This window comes from Rhopalosiphum maidis, chromosome 1, assembly GCF_003676215.2.
Source record: "Rhopalosiphum maidis isolate BTI-1 chromosome 1, ASM367621v3, whole genome shotgun sequence".
NCBI lineage: Eukaryota > Metazoa > Arthropoda > Insecta > Hemiptera > Aphididae > Rhopalosiphum > Rhopalosiphum maidis.
In genome coordinates, this window is record NC_040877.1 from 34,679,941 (window position 1) to 34,690,907 (window position 10,967).

Here is a 10,967-nt window from a genome sequence, read left to right on the forward strand (position 1 = left end):
AAATTTACGATATTTCGTCCAAATTGAGAACATACTAATTACCAGTGTATTAAGCCAAGATTAGTTTATAGTTCCATCATAAATCCATAAAATTAAATATTATTTTTGGGCCTGCCTTTGGAAAATTTCTAAGCTGCAAAAAAAAAAAAGTATTTTAATTAATGGTTTACTAAAATTTAATGAACCAAGAATGGTTCTCTAAATCATATTTTTAACATTAAAGAACCATTTTTTTTTATTAGTTCACTATTGATTTATTAATGGTTTGGTGATTGTTTATGCAACTGGCATTTGTAAGCTGCGAGGTAAACAATCCCATAGATAATATTTAAAAAAAAATTTCCAATTTCTATTGACCAAAAGTCTACAATACTTACTCTTTATTAAAAAAGTACTTAAAAATAGAAATATTTTAATGTTTCGGTACTATAACTAGTTATTGAGTTTAGACTTTGCCTAAAACCGTTTATTTTGAATGAACAATATGTCATATTGTAATCATTTATTGTTTTTTGTGGACAACACTTTAGAGACTTCAGACACCATCACTAAGAAAAATATAATCCCAAATAACAAAATATACTATATAGGTGTAGAATAAAAAGTTCTTTATGTTGAATTGTTTTTGATGTTAAACTAAATTTGAGGCATGAAATAGATAGAAAAAATATTTAATTTAACTCTATTAATACTATATGTACTGGAAAATACACTAGTAATTTATGACTCATTGACAGTCTTGTTCACTTTATTTTAATATATTGACTGGTGATTAACATTTAGCTTATTATCAACAAACAGATGACAATGTAGGTGTTTACTAAATCAGTCTATAAACCTTGGGTGTTTATTATGTTAATAATATATTATCAGCTATTCTGTTAGTGATTAATTAATTTTTTTTATAAACATTATAAATATTATGTTATGTTATCAAATAATTTTCAGAGTTCAAATAAAATAAAGTTGATAATTTATATAAAATAATAATTTACCTAAAAGTTGACGGATGGCATTTGACCAAGATTCACTAGGGTTAGAATTAAAAGATAAATGTAGATACATTTTTAACTTTTATAGACAAGGGTTAAACAAAATGTCAAAAAAAAAATAATACAAAAACATTATAGCAAAAATATTTTATATAATATAAATGATTTATTTATTTTTTCATAATTTATTACATACAATAATAATAATAATAATATTATGTTATTTATATATATATGTGTATATATATTTCTTCATAATTAAATTTATTAGGTATGTTCCTAAACTTATATTAAAATATATTAATAACCAATAAACAATAAACATACCTGTATTTCAGACACTAAAATAACATAATTCCATTTAGGGATGTTGTAACATAATTCTAAAATAAAGGTTTGAGTACAATGAGATTTTTAAAATAAAAATAAAATATAAATGACAATAATGATTATTAAAAATATTAATAATTGCTAATAAAAAAAAATATCTATTTTAAGGTATTGTAGAAACAAACAAATTATTTGAAAATTTTATAGAATTGGCGAAATAAAAATAACATTTAGAGGCATAATCGGTGGAGATGTTGACTAATTCTAACTTAAGTATTTCTGATTTTACCTGGCACATAACTTTTATCAATTACTGGTTCTTGTAGGAATATGTGTAAACATCTTTCATTTTGTGCCAATGGATGACCAGCAATTCTGAAGTACAAAAAAAAAAAAAAACAACGGGCAATTAATAAAATAACATTATTATACCAGATAATAAATATATATACATAGTTGTATAATATTCAGTTAAATTGTTAAATACCATAAATTAAGTTTTATTATTATTTTAATAATAAAAATTTAATAAAACTTGAATAGTACTACTAGCACTATTTCTAAGTCATAATAATAAATAATACATAAATTAGAATATTTATGTAACAGATATTAAATTAAGTATGTAAATATATACTTGTTTATAAAAACTTCAAGGCCTTTTCGTCGTTCTTCAATAAATTCTTCTTCAAATATACCATCATCATTTCGGAATGGCATTTGTCTTTTCCATGCCTTACCAGGTAAAGGAGGTACAACAATCTGAAAAATATTGTAATTAAACTATAAGAAACCTAATTTAAAGTAATTTAACACAAAATCATTATTTCAGATGGGCTTGGTACCAGGAAAAAATTAGTTACTGAGTCATTCTAAAAGATTTTTAAATTTGTATTGCATTCAGAGAAAAATAATAATAATACATAGTTATAATAATTTTATGATTTTAAAACCACAGATATATAGATACTTTAAAATATTATTATATACTGTTTAATATTCACTCAAGATAAAGTAATGTAAAAATGCTCAAACTAATTCCCGCTCAATATTTAAAATATAATTTTACAATGCACTGAATTATCAGTGTTACCATACTGTCGATAGATAAAAATCGAAATTATTATTTTCATGATTACAGCCAAACCGATTGATGATAACAAAAAAAAGTCAGTACACATTTTTACTCAAACGACTATAGCTCACTTACTAAACTGTATTCATTAATCTGTATGTTATGTTTAGTTGAATTTACTATTATTATTTATTTACAGTTATTTTATTTCATATTAAGTATTTACGTTATATAAATATTTTAAAGTAAAAATTGGTGTCATGTAGTTAACAAGTGAATAACTTTTTTTTAATTAAAACAAAAAACGTACTAAAAAAATGACAACTATAGATTTTACAGCTATACCAAACACATCGGCAAATGAGATTCAAGAAAACGTTACAACACATAATATTCTTGTTTTATCAATGATAATTCATTATATTAAAGAATATGCTAAGATATATCAAAAACCTATTGACAAGTCATTAGATACTGTGCAAACTTCAAAATTTCATCGTACATTTAGTATGCTTGCTTTGCACCTAATTCAATGTCCAGATCTTTCACTTGGTGAATTAATCAATTTAATATCATGTGGAAAATACCAGCTACCTCAGGACTTTATTGAATCGTTTTACTCGGAAGTATACCAAATGACAAATACTAATCTAAATGTTATAGCAGACATGTTCAAAACTTTAGATGGTACGTCATTAGATAATGGATTACCAAAAGTACATCAAATAAAAATTATTAATGGCAGTAGTCCTGTTGGCATATTTTTACGACGTGTAATGGTATTTTTTAATAAAATGCAGTTTTTACAAACTGAAGCTGTTATAAAAGAAGTGAGAACTCATTGCATTATGGAAATGAAAAAAATTGTGGTAAGAATATGAAAAACTAGATTTTGTTAAATAATAATCAAAAATTAAATTATTTTTCAGGGACTCACACCCAAGGAAATAGTAATAATTGAAAAAGAAGACACTAGTCCAGAAGGTATAGAAATGGTAAAAATAACTAAGACAATCAATGGAATTATTGAAATGATTAACATAAATTATCAGGGAAGTTCTAATCAAAACAGTAAGTACAACAAAGCGCGTTCTTGGTCTCCGCGACAAGTAGAATTATTTATTGCACAACAAGTTAAATTATTGAAAATCAATGAATCTGTTGCTCTTGATCCCCCAACTCTACAACAAAAACTAAAAGAAATTCTACGAGCTAATCCAGACCATTTTGACGTACATTATTTAAACTATTTAAATTGTTTAAGAGTGAAAGAATACTGTGGAGCAGTAAATAGTGTACAACACTATTTCAGTCGTCAAACTTTTAGGGTTATTAATGTAGATGAAAAAAGTAGAGGTTATCGATACACATCTCTTAACATGGCCATATTGAATGCATTTTTTAATCATAATGAAGAAGCTATAAGTTATTTAAAAGAAAGTATAGCAGTAGCACATCAAGTAAATGATCATGTTTGCTTACAGCATGCACTCATGTGGATGTATACATTGAGTAAAAAGAACAAATCAACCATGTTGAAATGTTCTGTAACTAGAAGTAAAGAATTAGAATTGCATCAGATCACTTCATTTAGTTTACAATCTATGGCTCAATATTTGGTTGAAAACGCTGAAAGTCCAGCAATAGTTTTTGAAGTATTAAAGAAAAGTGAAATATATAATTATTTCAATGGTTTGACTGATCTTCGTATGACAAATAACGTACAAAAAGCGGCAATTTGGAATACTTATGGTTATCAACGTATATCAACAATACATTCTTTATTAGTTTTGGAACATGATCAGTGTAACAAAGAAGTTTATAATATAGAGAGCAAATGCATAGCTATGTGCAATATTATTAATGATTTGATAGCTCATGGAGATTATTATCTAGCTCCTATCTTAATTAATGAAGTTTCTCATATTTTTCCATACACACATTGTAAATTCTGGATAATGGCCGAACAATATTTAAATTTCACCTTAGCTATGAATAGAGAAGAATGGCCTAAAGCAGAATTAGCAGCTAAACAAATGGCTACTGTAAATGTAACAGAAAGTGCATTGCGATTAGGAGAAATGTATTTAAAAAAAGAAGACTTTGTTGGTGCTACAAATATGGTAAAAGAGTTAATGGAAAATAATGAAGAAAATACAGTCTTAACTAGATTGCGGGCATACTTAATTGTTTCCAAAGCTAATGAAAGTGCAGCACTAAATTTACTCATGGATGCAAAATTGATTGCTATTGAATATCATTTGATGTACATGACTGCAATTATAAATGTTGAGATAGCAATTGTATTGATGAAATATGATTTTCCTCATAAAGCATTAAGATTATTACAAGAGACAAAACAACATATTTACTGTGGCATAAATGTTTATGATAAAGCATACACAGATTTACAAATCATTAAAGCAAAAATGATGGTTAACATTGTTGATGAGTTTGATCATAGTCGAGAGTTTTTAAACAAAATGTATAGTAAATTAAATAAAATCGCAGAGAAATTTAAATCAATAGAAGCTATAACTGAGTTAAAAGAAATAACATATTTACAAGCATTAATAGCAGACGAATTGGATATGAAACAAAACCGAAACAAGCATGCAATGGAATTCAGACATTTAGAAGAATACAAAGTTCAACAGTAATGAACGATACAATACAAAATAATTAAACATATTTGTATACTATTTTTATGCAAAATAACGATATTATATTGCATTTGTACTAATATAATAACTTGTAAGTTGTAACTATGAAATACGCATTTTGTTCTTTCAAATTGAAATTAAATAAAATTCTTTTATTTGTCTATTAATTATTTTTGTACACAATAATACAACTATATGGCAATTTTTAAAACTTAAAAGATTACTATTCAAAAGTAAAATACATAAACATATTTCAAAAGTATTAGTATTAAAAGGTTATATGATTATCACTAAAATGTAGAACATAATTTAGTACAGGAAACATTAAATAGTTAGATAATCAATAAATTATTATTGATAAATCATGCTAGTAAAAATGTTATGAGATTAAATGCAATATTTATAATTATATTTTTACACTAAATAGATCAGTGTATAAATATTTTAATAAAATGTGAAAAATAAATAGGAAATTATGAACTTAGATTTTTTCTTAATTTATTGTTAATCTTTGACAATACTTGGTGTATTAAAATTGCAAATTTAGCTGATATCTTCAATTATTTAAATAGCGTAAATAATGGTATGCAAAGTGAAAACTAAAATATTCTAACAATCGCAGATAAACTATTAACATTTCAAAAAAAAGTTTTGGAGAAAATGTATAATTCAAAAAAATATTGTTGATATGTCTTCTTCAGTTCAATTTAACAATGGAATAATTGCTATTGTAACACACCAGTTGGTATTATTAGAAGAAAAAATCACAAAATACTTTCCTGCATTGAATATCTAAAAGTATGATAAAATACAAAATCCATTCTCTACTTTCAAGCTATAAGACATAAAAATTTGAAATTATAAAATAATAAGAAAATAATACACAACAATGACTACTTAAGGAGGGATAGAACCCAACACTATATTAATTTTTTTACAAGTTATTTATAAATGGTTAATTGATCATTAATCATTCGATAAACCTCTGTACTATTTTCTCTTATGGGGTTAGACGGTTTCCCTGCAGCGTCTAGCGTCAACTACCAGTCTGGACATAGGTAAGCGGCGTTATGACACTGTACTGTTCCACTTTTTGATGCTGCAAGGAAACCGTACCTTTAGAGTGAGTCTATAATTTGATTGAAGTTTTTCGTGGCTTATTGGTTTACTGTTTCTACTTTTGTCATTTTGAAGTGTGGAATTTAATATGTATTATGGTGCAGGAGAGATAATGCAGAGAGTGATGAATTGGAAGGCTTACAGGATACATAATTAGAATGGTTTTGCACAACCACAGATTTGGATTACATAGGCCCAAATTTCAAATAGGTCTTAATAAGGATATGTAAAATATAGTTTTTGTATGAAAAACTAGTTTTGATTTCAGAACAGTGTTAAGTAAATGAAGTCGATTATTGAGATTTGGTATAATGACCTCAAGTCAATCTTTATCAAGTATGGCACATTAGCACTGAAATATTTTACTTCTTAGGATATTGGGATTGGTATTCTTTGAAAATGTAGAGGAAGAATGCATCAAGTTATGAATTATGTTAGTAGAGAGGAAGATTTAATTATGATTTTAACTAATCGCTCTTAAGTTCCATTAGATAAGCCTGTTGTTGAGAAAAATATAATAACAATAATAATTTAATATCAATAACAGCTATATAGGTATTTATTCTCGAATTATGTAATATTGTCACTAGAATAAGTTATTAGCATAAGTAGGAAGTCCACATTACCTTACTGTCTCTTTCTAGTTCATTGCGCAACCATTCAAAATCACTGTAACGTCTACGGACACTGGATTCTTTGACCTTAAACACTGGCAAGTTTGTCTAAACAATCAAACGAGAGTCACATGTGCGACGTTAAACATTATGCGCCACCCAACTCAATGATTATACTTTAAAACACAAGACAACTCACTCTCATGCGAACTTCATAGTCAGTGTAGCGCTTTTTGGCCACACCATGAGTTATTGGGTTTAGTATATCAATTTCCAAGAAATTGGCCGGAGCCGCATACGCATCATCCAATGTTTGTTTCTTGACGTTCAATCGCCTGGTAGCTTCAGCTGTGTCGACCATTGTTTACTTTTGTTGTTATTTATGGCCGTCCCTTACACGGCAGTCAACCGAACGTTGCGTTGCGACCGTATTCGCGAGATGAGCGAAATTTTTTTTTTTATTTAGCGTTGTGGAGGAGTATCTGGGCGTCCTTGGTACCGGTACACCAGAACAGGAGCAGCTATCGATGACGTAACAAAAATAACCGGCAGACTTGAATAAACAAAAAAAAACCAGAAATGAAAAAAAAACGATCGCACAATAATTGGTATTTCCTGTTGATCCGAAGAATTCTTGTCGACAATGTCGACGGCCTACGACGTGATAACGCAACAATCGAATTACAATATTAAAATATTATATTATAATATATTATAACAGCAACAATAGTAATAATAGACTGAATTTCGTTAAGTCGGGTGTTGAGACGATCTACTCGATCTAGGCGTCGATGATAATGGGTTTACTTTACGACTTACAAAACAAATACAATAAGATCCGTAAATTATTCTCAATCACGACCACTGACCACTGCACGGAAATCAGGAGATTGACGGACGAGATAACGACGGCTGACACGCACGGCCAGGTCAGCCAACCAACTAAATACTGGTCGAGCTGATAATGGGCGTTGATAACAGTGAGAGCGCGCGCGCGAGCGACACGGCCACTGCCGAAGTGCCGAGTACCGACTACCGATAAAAATGTTTACTGAACCAAACAAGTAAAGTAACTCCTTTCGACGATTTAATATTTATATTTAATATTAGTTATTATTATTCGATTTTTTGGGATTAATTACTATAGACGATAGTAAACCGCGGCGTGTGAGGCTGCAAGTCGTTTGTAAGAGTTTTCGCCTTTCGTAGGACGTACTTCGTCAAAACCATGGACCGACGGCACATACTACACTTTCCGTTGTGTTAGTGACATTTCCACCACTAAAATAATATCAATTAACATTATTTTAGACATTTTTTCGCCGGACAATAACCATGGACTTTTTCGTGCTCCTAGCAATCATTGTGGTGTTCTACGTTGCTCTTTTGTTTTTCGATTTCACATTAAAGGTGAGTAATAATGTAATATGTAAAGCCATAATTTTGCTGGCCACATAATATGATGAGTGCCTCTGGCTTATTGATCATTGCTATTAATAAACTGGTCTGAACCCTTGGTGATAGATATTGAGGCAATAAATTGATAAGTTTGATGACTTGTGAAAAAATGCCTTAGCATATATATTTTTAATAATTTTTTTACGTGTTTTATTTTAGTCCTGTTCACATTATCCATATTTGATGTTAATGCAAAAGACAGGGTTAAGTGTTGGGCCTTTTCAATTACGATGGTATACAACTTCTTTGAATCGTCTAATCTTAAAAATGTCGTTTTGGCAACCAAAATTCCAAACCAATTGGTTCACTTTTGGGTCTTGGATTACCATTTGTCTAATTATACCATCTATATGTCTGGTTATTGTATCTTCTGCCCAATTGTGTAAAAAATTATTCACGGAGCCTACTAGTGAGCCATCGAGCAACCAGCAAGATACATTTCTTGAACCAATAGTAAGTAAAATATCTATTTAAATTCCACTGTTGTACAAAACTTTTATTTTAATTAAATGCTTTTTCAGGTACCCGGGATAAATTTACCTATGTCAGACTTAAGCTATTATATATTTGCTCTTATGTTTTCTACAGTTTTCCACGAACTAGGGCATGCATTAGCAGCAATCAGGTATTTGATTCTTTTATATTAGTAGTTATTACTTATACTTATGTAAGTATAAGTCTTATAAAAACTTATTAAACTCGAGTATTTATTGTGTATAGAGAAGATATGCATGTTGAAGGTGTTGGTTTAATGTTCATTTTGATTTTACCTGTGGCTTATGTCCATTTGGATGATATTACCTCCTTGCCAAGCAGTAAACAGCTACGAGTAATGTCGGCTGGTGTATGGCATAACATAGTTCAAGCTCTAATGGCATATCTTGTTTTATTGCTCTTACCATATATGTTATTTCCATTTTTCACAGTTGGGCATGGTGTCATGACCACAAAAATAAATCAGGTGATTATCAATCAAATAAATATTTTAATTTTTGTTTTAAATAATAATACTGTGTACTAAAGACTCTTGCAATAAAGAAATTTAACACAAACATATTTTGAATATTAAAATCTTTCATGTACCTATTATATGTTAACAAAATATAAATAATTGGAAAAACTAAAAATATTCTATTTTTCAATTTAAGACCTTGGTTTTGTATGTAGTGTGATACTCTTACCATGTAATATAATGTTATATGAAAAACAAAGATTCTGCAGCGCCTTATGACATAGAAGTACAATTTTAAACATAGGTTATAAAATATTTTAAAATTGTTATTATTTGTTTATTTTAACAATTAACTGGCTGTGCCTTTTGATTATAGAGTTTGTTGACATAAATAATAAATAACAATATAATAAATAGTAGACTTAGTAATAAAACAACAATAATTCTAAATAAAAAATTAGAATTATAAAGTTATATATTATTATAATATTATATAGTAATGTGGAAATAAATTAATAATATTTTACTTGTATTTTTTCTTTTAGAGATCGGGTGTTAATGGGCAAGGAGGACTAGTAACTGGTGATGTTATTACAAAATTAGGCAATTGTGATGTGCATGATTTTGTGTCTTGGATAAATTGCTTAAATCACACTAAAACTAGTGTAGATTCTGGATTTTGTCTATCGCCAGAATTTGTTCAACATCATGACGAAACAAAACCAGGTAAATATTAAGTTATGATTTTCAAAATAGTTTATGTTACTCAATATTTAATTATTATTTTAGTGCATTATGTCGATGAATATATAATAAACTGCTGTGATCCAAACTCAAAGACCAATTTGTGTTTTGAGTATATTGAATCGCTGTCCAATCCTCAAGAATTACCAAATCATTCATGCTTAAATGTTAGAAAAGTTATAGAAAGATCAACATCACCCTGTGATGCTGATAACCAGTGTTCATCAGCACATTGTTATTATCCTGCAATTCGTAAAAATCATAAACTTGTGGTTATCAAACGTCAAAAGAAAAATGAAGTTTTATTTCTTGGACAGCCTATAGAGTTACAATACATATCTGTTACTCAATATGTACCTAAGACTGATTATCTATCAAATAGTGTACCAGAATCTATTGAAAAATTTTGTAAATACTTAATAATGTTTGCAGGAGGTTTAGCCGTTATAAATGTAATACCATGTTTTTATTTTGATGGAGAAAAAATATCAAGGGTGTTAGTGAATACAATGCTGAAGGAACACGTTGAACATTTAAGTGTTCGATTAGCAATTTCTATTTGTTTGACAATTCTTGGATCTTTAATATTGATTATTTATATGATATTAGGGTTTTGGTCTTTGATTAAGATAATAAACTAGACATTTACTATTTACCTAAACAAATATAAATGGTTCCTAATTTCTACTAACGGTTAAGGAGCAACATTATGATTCATACCAAATTCCAAAAATGTATTTATTTTTATTATTTTTCAAAATACGTTTGTACTGAAGCTGATAAGAAATATATAATTTTTATACTTATATTATGTGACTTATTGTAATGGTAGATTTTTTTGTAATCTTAAGTAAGTGTTAGTTCTACATTTCTTACAGAAATAATATATTATGCATTGTATTACTAAAATAATTTTTTATGCTAATGTTCATAATTTATTAATTTATTATTATTACTATATTATTATTATTATTATTATTATTATATTTATTTAATGACTGAAAACGTGTATTAATTACT

The 10,967-nt window shown here is 27.9% G+C and overlaps 3 protein-coding genes across 3 annotated transcripts; 2 read left to right on the top strand and 1 right to left on the bottom strand.

The window, feature by feature from the left end:
* Positions 1-1,308: 1,308 nt before the first annotated feature.
* LOC113558645 (sorting nexin-12) lies at positions 1,309-7,668 on the bottom strand. The gene is made up of 4 exons (XM_026964138.1): positions 6,993-7,668; positions 6,806-6,901; positions 1,960-2,084; positions 1,309-1,697 (listed from the first exon to the last, which is right to left on the bottom strand). Exons 1-4 carry the CDS (start codon positions 7,152-7,154, stop codon positions 1,592-1,594), a joined length of 489 nt encoding a protein of 162 aa, XP_026819939.1. The 5' UTR covers positions 7,155-7,668; the 3' UTR covers positions 1,309-1,591.
* LOC113558634 (anaphase-promoting complex subunit 5) lies at positions 2,715-5,169 on the top strand. Its single transcript, XM_026964130.1, has 2 exons — positions 2,715-3,266; positions 3,327-5,169. The coding sequence occupies exons 1-2, from the start codon at positions 2,715-2,717 to the stop codon at positions 5,055-5,057; spliced, it is 2,283 nt and encodes a 760-aa protein (XP_026819931.1). The 3' UTR covers positions 5,058-5,169.
* Positions 7,669-7,814: 146 nt separating the features above from the next.
* On the top strand, positions 7,815-10,773 carry LOC113548146 (membrane-bound transcription factor site-2 protease). Its single transcript, XM_026948867.1, has 7 exons — positions 7,815-7,857; positions 7,941-8,203; positions 8,411-8,704; positions 8,773-8,876; positions 8,972-9,212; positions 9,749-9,929; positions 9,993-10,773. Exons 2-7 carry the CDS (start codon positions 8,129-8,131, stop codon positions 10,586-10,588), a joined length of 1,491 nt encoding a protein of 496 aa, XP_026804668.1. The 5' UTR covers positions 7,815-7,857; positions 7,941-8,128; the 3' UTR covers positions 10,589-10,773.
* The last annotated feature ends 194 nt before the right edge of the window (positions 10,774-10,967 follow it).